We start from the raw sequence: 22,420 nt of genomic DNA on the forward strand, positions 1-22,420 counted from the left end.
ACTAACCCATCCATCCATCCATCCATTCAACATATATATGTTTACGGAGAGCCCAGTAGGCACGCAGCCCCATTCTAGGCCCTGGGGCTACCTCGGCCGTCTCGAGGTAACTGTCAGAAGACCAGTGTGATTCTTATTCTCATGACTCTTCTATTCCAATGGACAGAGACATACAGTAATCCAACGAATAAGAAAATGCCAGATAACACGTGCCAGGCAGAGAATTAAAATGAGGTGATGTGATGCAGCGTGAGAGGTCTCTTCTTTCGATGGCCCTGAGGGAGGCCTCTGTGAAGAAGTGATAGATCAGAGCGTATCCTGCGAAGACGAGAACGTTCCAAGCTGACACCTGCCAGTGCCCCCACGGTGTGACGGGGTGGGACGAGGGGAGCGTGGGCAGAGAGGAGCCTGGCGGGAAGGAGGGTCAGCTCGTGGCAGCCGCAGTGAAGACTGGGTTTGATCTGGAGCCACAGTGGGAAGGCATTGGAGGGTTGTAATCGGGAGTGAGGTGACCTGATTTTTGTTCGTAAGAGATCACGTCTGCTGGGTGGCGACTGGATGTGGGGGCCAGTGTGACAGCAGCACTCTTTGCACACTTGCTATGGTCCCAGAGAAAGGTGGCAATAGTTAGGACTGGGGTGGTGCATGTATAGAGAGGGGTACGTGGGTTCTGGTGTTTGGAGGAAGACGTGACTTGGCGTGATGACGAGTTGGACACGGGGAACGAGATGAACTTGGCCTGAGCCACTCACTAGCTCTGGGTGTAATTTACTCGCATTGAGGAAGCCGGGAGGCTCTATTTTAGACACACGGCCTCGTGGCCTCTTAGCTGTCCTGTGAAGCGGGCGTCTCCGTATTTGAATTAAATTCCAGAGAGCAATTAGGGTTGGAGATGTGGAGTTGGGAGTCTGCCGTGTACTGTTGACTCCTGAAGCGACAGAGCTGGAGGTGACCGTGGAGAGGGGTCAGGGGAGCAGAAGACCAGGTCCTGTCCTGGGGTATGCCGGCATTTATTGGTTGAGCTCATGTAAAGGGCCAGCCAGTGAGAGAGAATGAAAACCAGGTGCGTGCCATGTCCGGAGAAGTGTTTCTGGAAAGAGGGAGCAGGTGGGACACCACAAGTCAGTCCAGAAACGAGACCATGAGGGCTCGGTGACGTGACTGTCACTGCTGACCCCCTGCAGAGCCGTTTCAGGGAGGCCCGGCTGGAAGGGATGACGCCAGGTGTGGAAGTAGAGAGAACTCTCAACAGGACTTGGAAGGAAGGGGGCAGAGAAAGGTGACAGCTGGATGGGATGCGGGGTCCATTCCAGGGCTTTACAACCATGCATAGCAGAGCGTGTTTCCTGGTGGGAGACGTCCACACGGGGTGCGGTGAGGGAGAAGGGGCATGACCACAGGGCAGCTGGCCTTGACAAGGTGAGATGGTACGAGACCCAGAGCCAGCAGAGCAGGTACACAGTGGCCAAGGTGACAGGAGGGATGACGTGGGGTGCATGGGGGGGAGTTTGGTGGTTTGCAAGGTGAGAAGATGAGGGACCCCCGTGCCCCTGTGTCTGGTTTGCCCCGATGGAGACGCCCGTTCGCCAGGTTGAGGTGGGCTGGGGGCGCGGTGGGTCTGAGGACAGCATGAAGTAGTCCATTCAGAGAGGAGAGGAAACAGGAAACTCACTCGGGCTTGTGGTGGGACTGCAGCATCTGTCCACATGGCAGTGGCGGCCAGACGTGTTTCCCGAGTGGGCAGCGGCCAGAGCAGGGCCCTTGGGGCCTCTAGCCGGGTTGAGGGTTTTCCTGGTGAGAACGGGGCACAGGGAAGCCCGCGTGACTTGGGGGGCATACCTTCCTGTTTCCATGCAGCCCCACACCCAGAGTAACCATTTGCACTTCCTCCAAGAAGTGCCAGCAGGGACCCCCCAGGCTGAGCAGCCCTGGGCTTCTGGAACCGTAGCCCTGACGGAGCTCCCCTGCAGCCCTCCCCCCGACCCCGTTTCTGAGCATCTTTTCTTTGCTTCGCTCAAGATCCCAGCGAGAAGGGAGAACGTGGGTGGGTGTCCCCAGTCAGCTAAAGCCCGTGTCAGCGCAGGGGCTGTTGACACTGTCTCCAGGTCCACCTGGAGTGACTCAACTTGTAAATCAACAAAAGTCAACACTGCCGTGCCTAAGTGACACTGTTCCTTTTTCTCCCAGGTTCTGCAGAAGGCTCCCCGTCCAGGATCGGCCAGAATCACCGGTGAGGCCCGACCTGCCATCTGTTCCCAGGGCGTGTCTTTGCAGCTCTTGACTAATTCTCCCAGCCTCCCTTCCAGCTTTGTCCCGTTTACCCCTCAGTGTAGCAATGATCCTTTGTTCTAGGACGCTTTCTTGACTAACGACTCTTACCCAGCACACTCTCCCCACCTGAGGATCTAGTGGCTGAGAATGGAGGGATGTGGCCTCTTGGCCCATCCTGTCCTACCTCTGCGGGTGGGACCAGGGCCTTGGGGGGAGGGGGGGACAGCTCTGATGCCTCCACGACTCCATCTTCTGCTTTCCAGCTTGTACACGGTTCATCCCTAAAACTCACAGTGACGCCCGGAAGTCAGAGACACCTAGGACCGCCGTCTTTGCAGTTCCCATGGAAATGAGGTTAGCGAGGTGTGGCGAGGCCACCAGAGCACATGGGGACAGCAAACATCAAATATCGTTGGGTCCCTAGGGGATGGGGGAAGGGGGAGGGGTGGTACCAGTGTGGGAGTGAAGTTTTCAGGAACTCCTGCGCCAGGCTCGGAGGCTGTGACCCACAGGCACCTAAAAGTGTTTCCATAGTTGTACACTGAAGGCCTGTGACTGTCCCCCACCCTGGACGCCAGATCATCATGTCCCCATGTTCTGCTTTAGCAGTGGACACCACCTTTAATGTCGGGGGCAGAGGGAGGGCACCAGAATCCTCTGAGTTCAGATGCTACAGGATGAGTGGTTTTGGTTTTCTCAGGGCAGCAGGCTCACCTTGCTGGCCACATGCGACTTAGGTGATCAAGTTATCGGAGTGGGTGGGTGAAGTTTGGCACATGTTAGACACAGGGAGGCGTGACTAGGGCATTGGACAGGTGTCCTGGGTTGGGGACAGCTCAACGTGTTGTGTGGAGGTTCCGGAAGCGCTTGGCAGGCTCACATCGGACCAGCAAGGGCTCTGGCCCATCTCTCCCGGGGGTGTCTCTGTTTTGGGGACTGCCTCTTCCCAAACTCTCCCACCCTGCACCCCTGCGTTAGGCACGTGTCTCGTCCCCATCTGGAAGGGGTGGGCCTGACCCTCCTGCTCAGGGTGGCTCCCTGGCCTGGGCCTCCGGGACAGGTGTCAGCCACATCCTTCACTCCGTCACCTTCTCTGTGTGGCGCTGCTCATCCCCAGGGGACCCTTCCTCGTGCTGCTTCTGAGGGAATGCTTCCGAGACCTGAGCTGGCTGGCCACCATCTGGAACGTCGGCGGGGAGGTCGGGCTGCTCGTGACCAGCGTCGTCCCTCAGACCCCGTTCTTCTGGGCCATGCACGTCACAGAGGTACGGGCTCGTTGGTGGCCCTCGGTCGTGGTGCCTTCTCACCAAGCCTTCCTGGGGTCAGCGTGGTGATGGGCCTGGCAGGGGTGGCATCCAGGACGACCCTGCTTCGGTCTCGTTCTCTGTCCCACCTCGTCATACCTTTGGTTCCCTTGGGGCAGATGAGCGGTGCTGGCGCCGCGGGTGACACCTGCAGCGACAAGTATGGCGTGATACAGGCAGTGACCCATTGTGTGTGTGGCATCCCCAGACCCTGCAGGAGAACATGCAGACGCTGTTTGGTGCCCTGGCTGTGGCCGAGGAGCAACAGCCCTACCTGCAGCCTTCAGTCGTGCAGCGCGGGACCCGTGGCCTGGCTGAGCATCACCTGGGCGATTACGGGTGGGCCTGGAACAGGTGTGTGCCAGGCGGGGCCCCTTCTTCCCTCCTCCCGACTCTGGATTCTCTCCTGCTCCTTCCTCTCTCGAGATCTCTGATCATCATCACTTCCCCACCCAAGGAAGGGGAAAAGCTAAAGGAACTCTGCTTCTCGTAGCCTTGACCTTGAAGCCCTGTTTGTCCAGGATGGGTGGAACAACCCTCCTTACCCCCTTTCCCAACCCCCGCCTCCGGCCAGGTGCTGGGTGGTGGACCGCGTGGACAGCTGGGCCGTGGTCATGTTCATCGATTTTGGCCAGTTGGCCACCATCCCGGTGCAGTCCCTGCGCAGCCTGGACAGCGACGACTTCTGGGCCATCCCACCTCTGACTCAGCCCTTCATGCTGGAGGAAGGTAAGACGCCCTCCGGCCTGGCCCTGCCGACTTCAGGCGCAGGACACTGCCTGCCTCCAGGACCTAGTGGGGCGTGGCGAGGGCAGCCAGGCCTCGGTGCCTCCAGCTGTTCGTTGGCTCTCACCCGTTTGGGGCATCTGCCTGCCCCTTGCCAAGCCACGTCTTCACTGTTAGTTTTCACACCTGGGTTCTGGGCCCCAACAGGTGCTGCCCCAAAAGCTGAGCTGTCTGGGTGCAGGGAGGGAAGGCAGGCGTCTTGCGTCCTACCCCTGCTCCTGCCGGAGCCGCTCAGCTGTCATGTTTTATGCACGAGTTCTGCTGGAGATTTTATTGGAAAAGGGTTCTGTAACAGAAGAAAACTGGATTTTGAAAACCAGTGGTAGGTGTGAGAGCACTGGACTCAGGGTCTTCTGACGGGGCCTCAGATTCCATGTCCTTGGAATGGAGGGGCCCCTTCTCAAGAGTGAGGTTAGGTGAGTTGTGAAAGGATGGAAGAATGCTTTGGGGGATCAGAAGGAGAAGCGGAGGTGAGCGCACCGGCACCGCGCCTGCCCTCCCCAAGGCTCCTTGGGAGGCCAGGGGAATGGTGCCCAGTGGTCAGGGGCGCCACCCAGAGGTCACCTTGGGTCACTGCATGATGAGGCCCCCTGCTGCCCAGATTGGGACTCACACCCCTGCCAAGCTCCGGAGTTCTAGGCTGGCTGAGCCTGACTGCTTGGGTATTGGTGGGTACCCAGATTAGGGGAGCTCCCTGCCCCAAAGGGCAGCTCCCAGTCTGTCCGAGAGACCAGAGTGCCCAACCCAGATACGGGGGTATGCTCCGCTCCCGTGTGGACGTTGAGTCGGCCCTGAGAGGGCAGGCAGGTGTCTGTTCAGTGTCCTCCCTGTATGATGTGGAAAGAAAGGCCCAGAGAAATGACAGGAGCTTCCTCACGTCTCATAGCAACAAAATGGCAAAGCTGGGGATGGAGCCAAGGTCTGGGGCCAGGGTTTGGGGTGGGGGCAGGATGGTGGGAACTGAGTGAGGGCAGACGTGCCTCCGTCCAGCATCTGGACGCTGGCTCATCCTGCGAAAGCGTCTTTGCCGCTAACCTGCCTTTCTCCAGCCCAAATGCGCAGAGCAGGGTCGAGTGAACTGTTTCCTGTCCCCAGATTTTCCCATTAGAGAGTGTAAAATCCCAGATGCCTGTAATTATTTTAGCGACAGTAGTGATGCCTCCTCCTTGTATATGCTCTCACTGCGCCCTCCCTGCCCCCCAGCATTTATCATCTCATTCTGTCCGGGCAGCCGGGAGCGGAGCGGCACGGACTCGCAGAGACTTGTTGGTAGGGCTGGTCTGCCGCCCCAGCAGTTTCCTGCAACCCTGGCCTCTTGTTCCCTGCCCCCCACCCCTACCCCGCCACCTGACCCAGAGCCTCCAAGGTTTTGTCGTTTTGTTTTGCAGGCATTTTGAGTTCATGTCAGGTGATCAACCGCATCCTCAAGGGAAAAATCACTGGTACTTTGAACTTGGAGGTAACTGCCCCTTTATCTCACCCGGCCACTCTCCCTCCGCGCCCACCCCAGGGGTTTCAGCTGCAGGCCACTGCCGGGCCAGGACCCCAGGACCCGGCATTCCCTTAGAATAAACCAATGTTATCCGTGGCTCGAGGGGTCGGGTGGCCTGGCTGGGGGCAGTCCTGCCTTCCCACGGAGACTTTCTCTTTCTCTTCCAGTCGCACATCCTGAAGTTTGAAGAGTTTAAATAACGTGGCTCCCACCGGCACGTTCCCTGCCCTCTCGTCTCCCTTCCACTCTCGAGGCCTTGGGGTGACAAAGGCCACACTGGTGCCCTGGGATCGATTTCATTCCCATTTGCTTCTACCCTTAGATCGCCTCTCAGAAAAGAGTGAAGTCTGTTTGTCATGTGTCTCCCGTTCCCCACTCAGCATGACCATTGGAACCAAACACAGGCAGCTCCCACGCGGTCGAAAGCCTCAGGTGGCTGTGTATTTCTCTCCTGATGCCAGTTGCTGGGGAATGGAGGGGCCCAATGCTTCGTTTTCCTGGCATTCCTGGCATCATAGAATCAGGTGGGAGCATTTCACCAGTGAGCCAGCACCATGGTGAATAAATGTTGGCATGTTGCACGATTTTGGGGTGATGGACTGCTGTCTAGCCAGCCTTCCCAGCCCTGCCCTTCTAGCCACGGGGAGGCTGTGCACGAGGCAGGTAGGGCCCCGCCCTGAAAGAGCTTGTTTCGTTTCTTCTAGCCTTCTTAGTGGAGGGAAGAAAATTGATTCAGGATGGTATGGCTGTGATTTTTTTTTTTTTTTTTTGTAATGTCATTTGGACCCGACACTTAAGGTCGTAAGAGAGCATTAGGTGTGACAAGAAAAGTGGAGGACGTTCCTGTCACTTCTCTGAGAATGGGTGGTGTTCAAATCCCTTTATGTCAGAGGAATGTGGACCCCCCATTATTTCTTTAAATAATTTATTAGAGCCAAACTATTTAAATAACTTTATTTGTTTCATCCTTTGGTAGATGAGAAAAATACATTACAAAATACATTGTACAGAGGACAGCTCACAGTACACATTACTAAAAACACAATCTACATTTCCGCCAGGGCTGGTGATAAGCTCAGAGAGAGCCATCGAGGCCATCGAGCAGATCTCAGCTCCCTGGAATGAGTTTTGCCCTCAGGTCCCCGTTTTATCCGACCTCAGCATATATTAGCACCCATATCAGGTGGGTGTGGGGACTTAGAGCAGCACTGAGGACGCTGAACTGTCTGTTGTCCACCTGAAGCAACAAGATATTAGTCCCTTGGAAGACGACGAGGGAAACGACCCATGGGAAAAGAGAGCATTCAGAACAGCGAGCTCATCCAGGCTCCCAGGCAGCTGTCCCCAGTCGGGGCTTTCTAAGACCAGCTCTTCGCTCCACCACCCCTGGCCTGTCATCGCTGTCCCCCAGTCTGTAGGCATCGTCTGTCCCAAGAGTCTGTGTCAGCCGCACAGCAAGCCTACTGACCAGGGAGGCAGGGGCACGTGCCACACACACATCACACCCGTGCTGACATTTTTAGACAGCATGTACAGACAGCACGGCACTGACAGGTCTAGCTCAGCAGTCCCCTCCCAGCAGTTCCCACAGCCTGGGGTGACGCCACACGTGTACAGCCACCCCCCTCAAGCTAACCTTTCCAGAGGACCCACCTGATGGGAGTGGCGTCAGAGAATCCAGTTTGCCGAACACCTTCCTTCAGAGCTGTGCCCGTTTGCTCTGACAAGCCCAAGTGAAGCACAAGACTGGCAGGTGAGCAAAGGATACCCTGCGGTGCCAGCACTGAGGGAGGGGGCCCGATGGCCACAGGGCGTGGTGCAGAGCCCAGAGGCCACGGCACGCCCTGTGGGACTGCCCCCAGCCCCACACCATCCATTCCACAGCAGTTCTGGGAAACAGCTTCTTACGCCTCCTTCCTTCTTTCCTTTTTCTTAGGAATTGGAAAACATCTGTGCCTAGGAAAGTGGTGCTAAGCGTTAAGGTCATCCTTCCAGCCTGCTACACTGGTTCTGCAGGCCAGGCTCTGCATTCCGGGGGACACTTGCCGGTCGGTCCAGGGGCCTGAGAAGCAGTGGGGGGGGACGGGAGGGACCGGCCCGGTGTGTGCTTCGGCTCCACCTTCCTCTGGCGTCAGCTTTGAAGGGCGGCATCTCGTATCTCCCGAAGCCACAGTGGACTCGGCACCCCGCCCCCACCCCAAGTAGTTCAGGGGATGGGGGTGGGGTGGGACGTGGGAATAAAAAGAAAGATGAGTCAAGACCAGCATCTTCAAATTAACAAACTGTAATTGTTTTCCCAAAGATACATTTTTTTTCATACACATCCATCATACACTGTAACCAAAAAAAGCAGTGTACATGAAATAAGAGAAAATAAATTAAAAATCCATAGCATAGGTAAGGAGGCTCTAGTCTGGAGCACAGCTGAGTTTCCAGCAATGTAAGGAGGCTCGAAAGTTTCTTTGATAAGAATGCCTGCTAGCAAGGGTTCCAGCCAGGTGGTTGGTTGGTCTGTCAGTCAGTCTTGAGTACGTGAAAGAGTTCTGTGTGTTTTTCCTTAGCGTTTAGAATAGCCATCATTGTCCTGCAATAGGCAGAGCTATCACGTCCAGGAAAAACGAGGGAGGGAACCACAGAGGCAGCGTGAGATCCAAATACAGCATTCAAAGGTAATTGGTCCAGTGGTGCCTGGGGAAGGAGGGAGGGACGACACTCCGGGGTTAGCCATCTTCCTTTGGGGGTGTGTACCAGCCTGCAAAGAAACCCAAGGAAACAGTGAGCTGGAGGCTGCAGTCCCCCCACCCCTGAGCCCCATCACTGAAGATGTCTCTGGGGTTACAGGAGGAAGGAGCCTAGGAAGGGCTTCTGAGTAAGGGGGGCAAGATCATAGGGCAGGGGAGAATGAGGGGCCTGCCCTGAGGGGACGGTGGGGGCAGGGGCAGCACCAAGTCTACAGGCGGTGCAATCGCTGGTGCTTTTCTGGGAGAAGAGGCTGTGGAGGGGACAGCTGTAGCCTTCTCTGCAGAACGGCAGGCGCCCTCCTGCTGGGCAGTAAAGGCCCCGAAACCAAAGGGTTCATGCTATTTGGCTGGAAGCGAAACCTCGGGCCGGGCCGGGCCGGCGTCCGAACGCCCCACCCTGGCTGCAGCCTCACCGTTTTTTTCGTGGATCTGCACCAAGGACTTGTAGGACTGCTGTGCTCTCGTCAGGCTGTACTGAGACTGGGGAGGGAGATGCCGCGTCAGGCCGCGCTGTGCCCTGCCTGCCACAGGCTGCCACCCAGCCACCCAGCAGCCAGGCTCCCAACCTGTGGCTGTGACTAGACCACATCCCCGCACCTGGAAGTCCCTTTGGGGCACAGTACCACAGACTTCCCTTTCCAGACCCGTGCCCTCCCCAAGGTCTCAGGGCGCCCCTCAGGCCGAGGCCTGGCCCGTTCCCACTGTGGGTGTCCCAAGGCCGCTCGTCCAGGCCATCAGCCCAGCCCCGGCCTGCTGGTGGCCCGGCAGCCCCGGCCCCTCACTTTGTTGGCTCCGAACTGCACCCGTGCCTTCCCCTTGACCAGGGTGGCGCTGATCTGCATGATCACGGACTCTATGGAGTAGGCACTGCTCCAGCCCTGGGGACAGGGAGGGACGAAGGAACAGTCAGCAGCGGTGCCACAAACCCTGCCCGTTCTCCAGCAAGGAGCCCTGCCCTTCACCCCCAGACAGGTCAGTGGGGGCAGGCCCCGCCCCGCAGAATCAAAGGCCACATCATGCCCATCAGCCAGCCGGCCGGGAGCTAGTGACTGGCTCACCTGTTTGGTGAGAAGTTCCATGCAGATGGCACCTCCGCCCAGAACATACCTGCAGAAGAAAGGTTAGTCAGTTGCACCCGGCCAAAGCTCCACCCCTTCCTCACCCTCGGTAATAGGAGCTGCCTCTGCTCTTGCCGAGCTACTCACCCTCCGGAGAGGACTGGAGACACAACCCTGACAAATGGAGGGTCGAAAGGAAAGTTGTCCTGAGAGAGAGACGGAGGCACCGGTCAGGGAAGGCGGCCGGCGTCCTCCACGGGCTGCCAGATGGGTCGGCAGCCTCGGCCCAGGGGGGCGGGGCGGGAAGGGCCATGGTCTTACCTTAAAGGAGAAGTTAAGGAGGATGAAGTCGGCACCTTCTTTTTCTTTGAGGATCTGGAGATCGTTGTGCAAAGCGCTGTCCTGGTCAACTCTGTGAAGAGCGAGTCTGGGCTCAGACTCCTGGAGGTCCCAGCGCAGGAGCTCCCGTCGGCTCCCACTCCCCCACTCCCCCCCCAAGGGGCTGATAGGCCCCGCCCACACCGCTCCTGGGCCCTGGAGGGACCACTCTGGAGGCCCCGGCCACACTACACCTCAGCTTCCTGTCCAGGGCCAGAGTCCCCACTCACTTGAGGAGTTTGACATTCCAATCATACAGACTGTCATTGACGAGTTCCACTGCATAGTTTCCTGGAAGGCAGGAAGAAGGCAGGTGTCAGGATACTCCAGCTGATGGGTGGTCCCTGTTACAGACCCCCAGGCTGAGCGGATAAAACAGCAAAGGCTCCCGGTTCAGCCCTGATGGCCAGGCAGCCAGTCTAAGCCACCGGCTTGGGGAAGCCCGTTCTGGCCTGAGCAGCTCGGAAGCACGCTTGTGGCCCCAGCCTCTTGGGGCCCCCGGTCATCACGTACTTTGTTGTGAGAGGTCCTGTTCAGGCCCCTCCCCGAGGCAGACTCACCACCTTTGAAGCTCTGTGACCGGTATATGTCCCTGAGCTCCTTCATCAGCCGGTCAGTGGCCTGTACTGAGCCAGACACTGCCCCCTGCGAGGGGGGACAGAAATGTATCATGGTCACGTGGTTTGCAAACATGCATTCTAGACCAAAGGGGCAGTCTGGCAGGTTGCTCAGAATTTAGGCAAACATGAGGCACTCCCATAACCCACCCAAAAAGGCGTCCACTCCCCAGACTGATTCGTGATAGCCTACCTCCCACTTCCCAGCAACCCCTGGGCCCAGCCTCTCCCTGGAAGGTACGTACATTTAGGTAATCTTGCCTCTGGTTCTTTTTAATTTTCTCTAGTATGGCCAAGTTTTCTTTTCCGATGCCATCATCTTCAGATTTCTTGCCCTCAGCTGGCTCTTCTTCTTTCATTTCATAGTGATCTAGGTCTTCCGTGTCCTGGGGGAGCAGTGGGGTGGGAGTGGGGCAGAGGAGGAAAGAAACCAACAGCGGCTGTGGAGAGGGGCCGTCGGCCTCCCAGCCCCACTGGCCCAGAGCCGCCAGCTCGGGAGCAGTGGTCTAGTAGCAGGCAGTGAGCACAGCCCTTTCTGTCTCGGGAACAACTCCCAGTCCCTTGCAATCTCAAGGACAAGGCTAACGTCCTCTGTCCTGTTCTCCAGCGGCCGAAGTGCAGGAAGACTGAGGAAAGCCAGCAGGGGCTCGGCCCTCACTCCCCAAACCGGCCCTGCTTCAACTGTCCCTGACACTCTCCCTTGGCAGCAGAAACTCTTAATTCCTAGAATGACTTTGGCCTGACATTGCGACTCAAAGCTCATGTTTCACCAGGTGGCTACTGCACCCAGGAGTTCCCGGGCCTGCAGGTCTAAGGGAGAAACCCGGGTCAGAAATCTGCCCGCCAGCTGCATCCCTCGGTCAGGGATGCAAAGGCAGCCACTGCCTCGACGGAAGCGAGGAAGAAGGTCCAGAGGACCACGGGGGAGGTGAAGTACACAGCGAGCCCCTCACCCACCCTCCCAAGTGAGCAAGCCGCCCACAGCCCGGCCTGTCAGACACCGGAGGGATGACACTCCCACCGTCTGAGCAGCGAGCAGCACAGCACATAGCACCGGTCCTTTGTGCGTCTTAAGACCCGAGCAAAGCTGCAGAAGCGGGGACATTAATCCAATGCTAGGAAACAAAGTGATCAGATTGATTTCCTGGCTCTGGCAGGACCTGGTAACACTAACCTCCTAAGTATTGCATTAGCCGCTGACACCTCCTGGAGGTTTATTGTGTGTCGGGTACGGTACACACACCAGCTCGTGTAACTCTTACAGCCACCGCGCTGTGATCGCTGTTCCCATTTTACAGATGAGATGAGGACGCTGAGGTCTAGTGAGGTGAATTCTCAGGCCCAAAGGCATACAAGTCTTAGGGGAGCTAAAATCTCAATCAAATTGTCTGGCTCTGAAGCTCAGATTGCTCATCATTGCTGTATTCTTCTGAAGTATGTTTTTAGAGAGTGTATCAGATCCCTTACCTAGCACGTAACCACGTCCTGTATGGAGCATTTCACATGCAATGCCTCATTTAATCTTCAGGACAGCCATATACAGTAGACATTATAATCCCATTTTATAAAAGGAAACTGCAGCTCAGTTAGAGCAGGTAAAACTCTCATACAGGATGAAAGCTGCGGTCTGACTCCAAAACCATCGCAAATTAACCTGTTGCTATTCGGTGCGGACAGATTTGCACTTGACTGTCTTTAGTGGTTGGATGGGGGTGCCCTGTCTCCTCTAGTACATTGGCTATTCCTCCAGGTCAGTAAACTGTTGTGGTTCCTTTGGCATTTTTCTCGCCCCCGTTCTAGGCCGGAGCTCCGTGTACTGGGCTGCTCAGTGCTGCTCACTGACAGGCCTTCCCGCCAGGCGGCCTCAGGCGGCAAGCCTACCTCAGGCATCTCCTCGTCTTCATCTTCTGAAGACACGTCCTCCTGTGTGCACTGCAGTGGGGAGAGGAGAGATGGGGGGTCAGAGCCCCAGTGGCTGCCTGGAGCGCAGCCTCTGCCCCGCTCCCCGGAACCTCCAGGACTGGAAGCCGGGTGCTGGCCCACAGTGCTGCCAGCCAGCCTCTCCACCAGCCAGAGGAAGCACCAGCCCAGGGAATGACTTCACAGCCAGCCCATTACTCTCCTCCTACCATATGCCAAAGAACAAAAGAGAAACAAATGGCTGTTTCTATCACCCACCTCACAAATCCCAGTTTAATGTCCCCAAGAATCCCGCCTTTGCTTAGTCGTCTCTAGACTAATATGGCGGTCCTGGTTCTTAACAAGGGGCCTGAGACCCCAAAGGCCAGCAGCTGACCCTGGTAAATCCGCCCCCTCAACATGGAGTATACTGCCCATGAGAAGGCGTCTGGACAAGACAGGCGAAGCTCCTCAGGCCCCATCCAGCTGGGTCCCCATGTGGAGAAGAAAGGGGCCAGCGTCCCGATGTGGGGTGTGTGGAGGGACTTGGGTGGCCCCGGCCCATCCACGGGCATCCCCACGCTCACCTGCTCCGCGGGCAAGGGCTGATCCAGCATCTCCACGTCCGGGTGCTGAGGGAGGTTATAGAGTTTACACAGGTCGGAGATGATCCGCTTCAGATGCTGCAATAGCTGGGGGTGGGGAGCACAGTGACGTCAATATTCTTTCCCACCCCAATCAGGAAGCATTCTTAGCCCAGACTCCAAAGCGGTACCTCGTTCTCTAGACCTAAAGACCCGTGGCCGTGGGACAGTGTCCTGGACCGGTCCCTCTGGCCTCAGGAAGCAACTCCCCTAAGAAGTCTGCCCCCAACAGTTCAGCCCACTGCACCACCCACTTTCCAGATACATCTTCTTCCACAGGCTGTCTTCATGACACCGGCCTCATAGGAAGGAAATGCACCGCACCCCAACAGCCCGGCCCCTCACCAGAGTATTCCCTTTCTTTATGTCCACCAGCCTCTCCAAGACAGCGGCCAGGTTAGGGTCATCGGACTCCACTGACCAGATGGGGGGCACAGCAGGGTACGACTCCTGAGGGGGAAAGAGCAGGGAGAGCAGTCAAGATGGGCAGTTCTGGGGAGAGCTCGGCTTCTGGTCCCTTTGCTCTTCCCCAGCGCCCCTTCCACACACACAAAAGCCCAGCCCAGCAGGTCAGCATCTAACCAAGAGGCTTCCCAACAAATCCTCAACCAGAAGAGGAAGCGCAGCCGAACGCAGGCAGGGAGGGAGGCTTCCTACGCCAGGCCCAGACCTGAAGCTCTCCCACACCCCGCCCAAGGCTTCCAGCCCGACTGCTCTGCAAACTCCATCGTCAGCTGAGGAAGGGATCACCTCACCACAATCACACTCATGTGAAAACAAGGAAAGGCTGCAGATCACTTTCGCTTTAGCTGGGGAAGGAGGAATAAAAGCTAGATGGTATCTCCAGAACCTAAAAGTGAAAGGGTAGCAGGAAGCCCCATCCATCCCCCACTCCCAACAGAGCCCCTCAAAGGCCAGTTCTCCCCACCTCTCCCTTGGGAACTTGCCACCCTCTTGGTCCAGGCGGAGGCTGTAGGGTTCCACATGGCAGACTGGGAGAAAGCAGCCTACGCTGCTAACATTCCCAGCATTCCTGAGCCACCAGACTCTCCCTCTGCCCAAAGCGAGGGGGCCAGTTCAGGCCAAGTCTCCTTTACAGGGGCCACAGAGAGTCTGACTGAGAACCTTCCACACCAACTTCCTGCCAGGGACAAAGACAGTAGATGGCCCCTGGCAACTGGAAGGGCAGCTGGAAGGGAGCAAACCTCCCCGTAAGAACTAGAAACTTAATTCAGGAACACAGTTAACTCCCGCGGTTGCCACGCGTGCCAAGGAGAGCATATCCATGCCTACTGGGGGTCTCAGCCCTGCCACAGCTCTCATCCCCAGTGCTGGAGGAAGACAAATGATCCAAGATGCTCAAGTCTTCACCCAAGCCACACCCCGTCCATCAATCTTTAGTAGGAAAAAAGGTGGCGGGGGAAATGGGAGCAAAGACATGGGACGCACGTGTTTTGGTGGGTCACCATCCAGACCAAGCGGAGGCTTGCCTCACCAAACCTTGACCCGATTTGATGGAGGAAAGAGACAGAAAACAAGAACCACGTAAAGTGAATTCAGGCCCCCAAGTGCACACAGTTCACAAGACCGTCTTTCCCCAGACTACTCCCATCTGCAGTCTGCCTGCCTGGATAAAGTCCTGTCCCCTGGCTCCCTCACCAATGCTCTGGCAGGGAGGGCTATCACAGCAGGCAGTGCCAACCGCTGGAAGTGCTACAGCAGGCAGCAGCGGGCAGCCCCAGATTACCAGAGGCCGGCCCTCCCCGATGATGTGTGAGGGAGGCTACGCAGGGGACACATAAGGGTCTCCCAGTCCAGCGTGCGCAGGCTGATACTCACTGGTGAGAAAGGGAACTGTTACTGCTCCCAGGGCATAGCCAGCCCTCAAACATCACCACCATTACCCGGAAAGGCCACCAACAGCCCAGGACAACTGGAGGTACCCGAAGGGAACAGGAGGGGAGTGGCAGCTCTGCTACCAGCTGGGGCAAAGGGAGGAGTCAGAGGTGACACCAGAACTGCAAAGGCGAGGAAGGAGCTGGGCTCCTGCGAACCCCCACTTGGTAGAATTCAGAGCCCGTGAGGGGCTGCATTAGAGATGCTGGGTAGGGATCCCACAGGTGGCACCGTCCTAAGTCACAGGTACCAGTGAGGAGGAGGCAGCACTGAAATGAGCCGAGTTCTAGGCAAGTCCTTGCAGCCCAGGTCAGAGCAGAGGCCTGGAGCCGTGAGACGCGAGTGAGGGGAAGAGAAGGGCTCTCCCAGGCGGCAAGGTGAGTCGTGAAGTAGCCAACATGAGCCCAAACCGCGGACCCCGGCATGTGGGTGGGTTGGCGGAAAGGGGCCGTGGCGGCGCCATATGTCGGGGTGCCCCTCACCAGGGAGGGTCAATGGCAGAGTCGGGGTGCTCGGCAAACCCTCAAGCGGCTGAAACAACTGTAACCTGGGGAGAGGGCGCCGAGCCCCAGAGAGGATTCGGCCTCCCAGGTCTTCTGAGATCCAGACGCTGTGTCGGGTCATCCTGAGTCCCTGACAAGGGGCCCCGGGGACACGAACGCGAGGGGGTTCTCACCGTGATGTTGCAGTGGATGCGGACGGGATCCCCAGGCACCGACCCCCGCGTGGGGAGCTGCGGTCCGGGCGCGGCCCCCGCCCCGGCCCCTCCGGCCCCGGCCAGCAGGAACTCGCAGCTCAGCTCGTCCAGGCAGGCGCTGGCAATGCGGAAGCGCTCGTGGCCGCGGTGGAAGATGGACTCCAGCAGCTTCAGCTCCCGCCTCAGGCAGGGCCCCGGCCCCGGGCCCCCCCCCGGGCCGCCCCCGGCCCCCGGCGCCGCCCCCTGGCCCCCCAGCTGCTGCCCCGGCCCCGGCTGCTGCTGCCCCTGCGGCTGCGGCTGCTGCATCCTCCGCTCCGCTCCGTTCCGGGGCCGGCGGGCCGGGAGCCTCCGGCCTCCGCTCCGGGCTCCGCCGCCGCCGCCGCCGCCGCCGCCGCGGTCCGCACTTCCTGATCCCCCCTTCGCCAAGATGGCGCCGCCGCCACCTCCGGGACAGGGCCCCCCCCTCCGCTCGCCGGCCCCCCCAGCCGCCGGAAGCCGCGCGCCCCTCCTCCTGCTCCTCGGCGGCCCCGCCTCCGGCCCCCTTCACGTGACCTCCCCGCGCCGGCCTCTTGCACGTGACCTCCCCTTCTTTCCCGCCCCCTTGTTCTCGACCGCCACCCTCCACATGTGACCCGCGGCTTCGGGCTCGCGGCTTTCAGCGCCTGGGTGCGTGTGTACGTACGGCGTGCGTGCGTGCGTGCGTGCGTGCGACGGCGCTCGTCGGCGCTCCCCTCTCACGTGACCCGGCGCCGCGTGCTCCCAGGGGCTACCCGCGCGGGACCCTGTTTCCTGCTCTGGGCCCCTTTCCCCGCCTCCCCGGCGCGGAGAGCGTGCTGGGCACTCGGTGGGCAGAGAAGAAAGAGCGACGGCCGCGCTCGCCGCTGTGCCGCCTTATCCTGCGCCCCAGGCTGCACCTCGGCTAGGATCCCTGCGCCCCTGCCCTGTGGGGTGGGTGTCGCTGTCGCCACGCTGAATGAGGGGCGCGTGGCTGGGGAAGGAGCCCGGCACCCGGTCACGGGGAGAGGCTTGGACTGTCCTCCCGCCCCGACCCCCAGTTCGTTGTGTGACCTTGATTCCCTCAGTTTCCTCATCTGTACAGTGCCTGGCGCGGGTAATGCCTGCGTTGCCTCCTGCCGAGGCTTGGAGGCGAGGAGACCGCGATGTGTCGTGCGACACAGAGAGCTGGTCGATTGTGCACGCGGGGTCGTGGGTAGCTGACCCTCGGCGCTTCTCAGACGCCGGCGGTGCGGACGAGGCCGGGGACAGGACGGCACGGGTCTCCTCGGCGGGGCCACGGAAGGAGCGCAGCTCCAGTCTGAGCCGTTAGCCTGGCAGGAGCCGACCACGTTCTCCATCCCAAGCCCAGACGGCTGGCACCGTGTCGCAGCGGTCTCGGCAGGAGCCGGAGCAGGCGGCAGTGCCCCCGGCCCTCGCTAGGGGGCACCGTCTCAAAGGACAAAGCTGGCGGGGGTTCCAGAGCCGCGGAGCCGGCGCTCCTCTGCCCGGGGCCGGTGTCAGCCCGTAAATGAGGCTGGGCCATCTCGCCGCGTGGACCGCTGGCCGGTTGGCCACTTGCCTCTCCCACACCGACCGAAGTGACTTGGCTTTTGTTGGGAGCTGACCGCGCACCTTGGTGCTGGGTGCGGGGCGACGCGTTTATCTCGCCAGTGGCAGCCGATCAGGGCCTTCGCTGGCTAAGTTGGTCTCTGGGTATTTAAAGATGATTGAGACACGTTCCTGGTCATCCTGGGATCGTTTATGTCCTTTGAGGAACCTGAACAATCAGCTCCATGTCATTGTCTGTGCAACTTAGTAGCATAAAAAGCTGTGGTAAGGACTCTCATGTATGGGGCACTTCCTAAGCCAAGGTACCTTGCAAATATTTCTAAACCCTCCTCCCCACCCCCAACATTGCAAAGGAAGCGTTTTTATCCGTTCTACACGCGGGAAAAGGAACGACTACCCAAGGATGTGTAACTAGTAGGCAGAGATCCTGGGCAGCGCGTTTCCAAAGTCCATGCCCTACCCCACTCTGCCTGCTTCTGACACTTTCTCAAGAGGTTTTCCCATGACATTTGACTCCAGCCCTTCCCAGGAACCTACAAGTGCAGCCATTTGGAAGATCCTGAAGCCCATATTTTATAAAGGGCTATAATTAGAATAAAACAATGTGATGAGACAGTCCCACAATACTGCACAGACTCTGAGTCCCCCAGTGAGGAAACTCAAAAGTCATGGTCACTGGGAAGAGATCTGCCTCTTCCTGTCTCTGCTGGTCTGTTCAGTGTCTCAGCTCTGGCTGGGAGAGCCCTCTGGCAGCAGCTTATCCCGTGGAGTCATATCCGGTGTTCTGCTGAAATGTGGACGGCCGGGGCATTCAAAATGGGAAGGAAGTGATGGGTATAGTCATTGAATTCTTGGGTGCCAGGGAAACAGGAGAGAATAAAATGAAAATCAGTGCCCTCATGGAGCTTACAGTCTGTTGGGGGAAACACGTGGTAAAGGTGGAGTCTACAAAGCCAGCTGACCCCTTAGATGTGAGAAAGATGAGCAAGTATTTACTGAGCACCTACTACATGCGAGGCACGGGATGCAGCATTGAATGAGGCCCAGTCCTTACCTTTTCTGTGCATTCAGCCCCGTAGGAAGCCAGACACTTCATAGACTGTTACACATCCAGGCACGTAATTGCCGTTATGGGTGCCTCAAGGAAGAACACGACCGCAGATCTGGGCAGGTGTCCTTGGACAAGTGGCGCGCTAAATTCTGAAGGATACGTGGAATTACTTAAGAGAGGAGGAAGGGCTGACACTGTCCCAGGCAGAAGGGACAGCATGCGCAAAAGTTTGAGGCAGGGCCGTGGCAAGTGGCAGGAATGCAAAGGCCTGGGTCTAGAATAAGGTAAGGTAGGCAGGGGTTAAATCTTGGCGGGTATTCAAAACCAGGTTTGGGAACTTGGGCTTTATTTTAAGATCAAGGAAGATCAGTAGAATTTTGAGAAGCTCTGCAGTCCTGGGCAACCAGTAGAATGGGATGCCTCAAAGGAGAGCTGAGTTTTGTGGGAAGGGTGAGAGTTGGGTTATGAACACGCTGAGTGTGTGGAGGGAGGCCTATGTGGACGTGGAGATGTCTCCTGGAGACATCTAGTGGGATGTGGGTTCTGAGCTCAGGAGAGAGGCTGAACCATAGATGTTAACTGCAGAGTTGGCTACAGCTGTCCTCTGAATTAGACCATGAAGGGAGTAACACAGCTGAGTGGAGAAAACATGGGGAGTCAGACAGAACTGGGCGTGCGATGTTTGGGCAAGTTCTTTAATTTCTGTGGAACTCAGTTTCCTTCTCTGTAAAATGGGCATGATACTCTCAGCCTTGCAGAGCAGGTCATTGTGCCAGTTTAGATGAAATGAGATACGTAAAATGATCAACACAGATGGGCAACATTGCTCAACAAATGTAAATACCACTACTGCTATGATTAGTGTTACCACTACAAAGTCAAGGGGTCCTTAGCATTCAGTAGACATTTGGGGGGCTTTGCTATGGGTCAGACACTGGACTAGAAGACAGACAAGATCCCTGCTCTCATGGCACTTACCTTCTAATGCAAAGAGTCAGATACCAGATGAATGAATGACCAGAAGAATCAGACTGGTTCGTAGATGCCAGGAATAGAGTCATGTGGGAGAGGGTCACTGTGGATTACTTTAAGTCCAGTAGTTAGGGGGTGTCTCCCTAGGGAGGCGGAGTTTGAGCTGAGACCTGATGAAGAGAGGGCAGGCCTGTCAGGCGCTGGGCACGAGCACTGCGGCAGAGAGAGCAACAACCTCAGAAACCCTGAGTGAGGACCCAGGTGGCAGGACTGCAAGTAGGAAGTTAATGATACCCTGGCTGAGAGCAGAACCCCAGCTCTGCCAGCAGTTAGTGGGGTGACAGCCTGTGTGTACTTGAGTTTCCGCATCTGTAACAAGGAGAAGATCAGATGGTACCTACCTCATAAGGCTGTTGGGAGGATGAAGTGAGATGACTCATGAAAAGTGCTTAGAATAGTGCACATAGTTAAGAATGTGTGTGGTTTTTTTTAAATAGGGGATCAGCGTGCCTTGAGTCCAGTGAAAGAAAAGAGACGGGGCTTGGGGGGTGGGAGATAGAAGATGAGGCCAGTGGGAAAAAGCAGGGCCTGGATTATGGAGTCCATAGTCAGTTGTTTGAGTTTCATTCCAAGTACAGTGGGAAACCACTGAAAGATTTTAAGCTGTGAGTGGCATGATCTGATTTAAAATTTTCAAAGATCGTTCTGGCCACTGTATGTCAAATGGATTGTAGAGATTGTTTTCCCCCAAGGGTCATGTGTTATCAGAGTGAGCAGCGGTGCTTGTCTAGGGGTGTAGCGAGTAGCCTCCCTGACTTGCTCCCACAAGCACAGCATTCTGTCACCGACTCAGCAGATACGTTCTGAGCGCTTGTGCTTTGCCAGGGATTATAGTGGGTACTGGGGTGCAGAGACAAATAAGACACAGTCCCTGTGGGGAGTGCCTGGCACAGAGGGGGGCTCCTTACCTGACAGCTGCTACTCATTTTATCACTTTTTTTTTTTTAAGACTTTATTGGGGAAGGGGAACAGGACTTTATTGGGGAACAGTGTGTTCTTCCAGGACTTTTTATTTTTTCAAGTCAAGTTGTTGTCCTTTCAGTCTTAGTTGTGGAGGGCGCAGCTCAACTCCAGGTCCTGTTGCTGTTGCTAGTTGCAGGGGGCACAGCCCACCATCCCTTGTGGGAGTCGAACCGGCAACCTTATGGTTGAGAGCCCACGGGCCCATGTGGGAATCGAACCGGCAGCCTCCGAGTTAGGAGCATGGAGCTCCAACCGCCTGAGCCACCGGGCCAGCCCCCATTTTATCACTTTTGTTGTCTTCTTACACCTGCCCGCAGGAGCACGTGGCAGTGGGTGAACTGCAGCCAGATGCGACCCACTGTAATACAGTCCGTCAAAGACACGCCATAGGGATCAAGAAAGGAAGGGCCCTGACGGGTGATGGGCATCAGGATTAACTCCCCGAAAGGATGCGAATGCGGAAGTTACATAAGTGGAAGTGTGTGTGGGGGGCATTGTGAAATAACTGAGTCCTACAGTAGAGGGAGGTGGGGAAGAACGGCCCTGAGACAGAGGAGGAATGACTTAGGAGAAAAGAGCGGGGTGACGAGGCAGGGGCTCAGCATAGGCGGGATTGTGGAGACGCTGGCCGTCGGTGCGCTCGCCTGAGGCCCCACGGTAACGCTGGTCCTGTCAGTCCTCCTGGAGGTCAATTTAGCAATAAATAGTTAACGGAAAACTGGGGTGGCTCAGTTGGTTGGGGCGGGAGCTCTGAACAACAGGGTTGCCAGTTCGATTCCCACATGGGCCAGTGAGCTGCGCCCTCCACAACTAGATTGAAGACGATGAGCTGCAGCTGAGCTTCCAGAGGGGCAGCTGGATGGCTCACTTGGTTAGAGCGCAAGCTCTCAACAACAAGGTTGCTGGTTCAATTCCCGTGTGGGATGGTGGGCTGTGCCCCCTGCAACTAAAGATTGAAAATGGCGACTGGACTTGGAGCTGAGCTGCGCCCTCCAGAACTCGATTGAAGGACAATGACTTGGAGCTGATGGGCCCTGGAGAAACACACTGTTCCCCAATAGTCCCCAATAAAATTAAAAATAAATAAATAACCAAAAACCTCAATTTCACTTGGAAATTATCAAAGGTATGTGCAAAAAGGTGCCTGCAGTGGCATACAATGCATCTGTTAACATCATTCATCAAAGAATATTTACTGGTATCAAGAGATGTTTGAGAAATAGTACATGAAAAAGGAAGATTGCAAAGCTGTATTACGGTGTGCTCCTTAAAAAAAAAATGTACGTGATTTAGTTATGTACCCAGCAGAAATGCATGTATTTTTACGCCAAAAACATAAACAGGATTGTTCATAGAAATGTTTCGATAGCCCATGATCAGAAACCACCCAAATAAATAATGGTATATTCCTACAATGGAATACTCTGCAGCAGTGACGGTGGATAAACTACAATTACATTCAGTAGCATCCATGATTCTCACTAACATAATGTTAAAAAAAAAAAAAAGCACAAAAGACTGTGATTCCATTTATATGAAATTCAGCAGGCAAAGTCCATCTGTGCTGTTAGAAGTTAGAGTAGCGGTTACTTTAAAAAAAAAAAAGGTTTTTTTTAATTGTGAGAAAATACCCATAACATAAAATTTACCAGTTTAACCCTTTTAAAGTGTACAATTCAGTCCATTCACAACATTGTGTGACCATCACCTCTGTCTGGTTCCAGGTCTTTAAGCAGCTCCCACTGAGCAGTCACTCCCATGCCTCCCCATTCCCATGATGTTACTTTTGAAGAGGAGGGAATAATGCCTGGGGGTGGGGAGACATAATGGGGCGGGTTCCGGATATTAGTAATGTTCTGGGGTGTGTTTTTTTTTTTTTTAATCTGGGTGGGAATCATATGGCTGTATTCATGTTGTGAAAATTTATCCAGTCATACACTTATAATTGATATACTTTTTTATGTGTGTTATGTCTAAGTACACAAAAATTTAGAGATCAATTGATTGTAATGCCTTTCAAGAGAA

The 22,420-nt window shown here is 56.4% G+C and overlaps 2 protein-coding genes across 2 annotated transcripts in view; one reads left to right on the forward strand and one right to left on the reverse strand.

Annotated features, from left to right (window-relative positions):
* Positions 1-6,437, forward strand: part of TDRD10 (tudor domain containing 10) — a 31,439-nt gene extending 25,002 nt beyond the window's left edge. The window contains exons 7-13 of the mRNA XM_019711893.2: positions 2,188-2,230; positions 2,535-2,625; positions 3,389-3,536; positions 3,784-3,929; positions 4,150-4,304; positions 5,750-5,820; positions 6,021-6,437. Coding sequence (XP_019567452.2) covers positions 2,188-2,230; positions 2,535-2,625; positions 3,389-3,536; positions 3,784-3,929; positions 4,150-4,304; positions 5,750-5,820; positions 6,021-6,053 — 687 coding nt within the window. The 3' untranslated portion in view covers positions 6,054-6,437. The remainder of the gene's footprint in view (positions 1-2,187; positions 2,231-2,534; positions 2,626-3,388; positions 3,537-3,783; positions 3,930-4,149; positions 4,305-5,749; positions 5,821-6,020) is intronic.
* Positions 6,438-8,121: 1,684 nt separating this feature from the next.
* On the reverse strand, positions 8,122-16,230 carry UBE2Q1 (ubiquitin conjugating enzyme E2 Q1). Its single transcript, XM_019711802.2, has 13 exons — positions 15,763-16,230; positions 13,536-13,640; positions 13,134-13,238; positions 12,529-12,579; positions 10,893-11,033; positions 10,591-10,675; positions 10,261-10,321; positions 9,974-10,064; positions 9,800-9,858; positions 9,653-9,701; positions 9,377-9,472; positions 9,008-9,074; positions 8,122-8,605 (listed from the first exon to the last, which is right to left on the reverse strand). The coding sequence occupies exons 1-13, from the start codon at positions 16,087-16,089 to the stop codon at positions 8,574-8,576; spliced, it is 1,269 nt and encodes a 422-aa protein (XP_019567361.2). The 5' UTR covers positions 16,090-16,230; the 3' UTR covers positions 8,122-8,573.
* Positions 16,231-22,420: the final 6,190 nt, after the last annotated feature.

Source organism: Rhinolophus sinicus, linkage group LG14, assembly GCF_036562045.2.
Source record: "Rhinolophus sinicus isolate RSC01 linkage group LG14, ASM3656204v1, whole genome shotgun sequence".
Classification (NCBI taxonomy): Eukaryota; Metazoa; Chordata; class Mammalia; order Chiroptera; family Rhinolophidae; genus Rhinolophus; species Rhinolophus sinicus.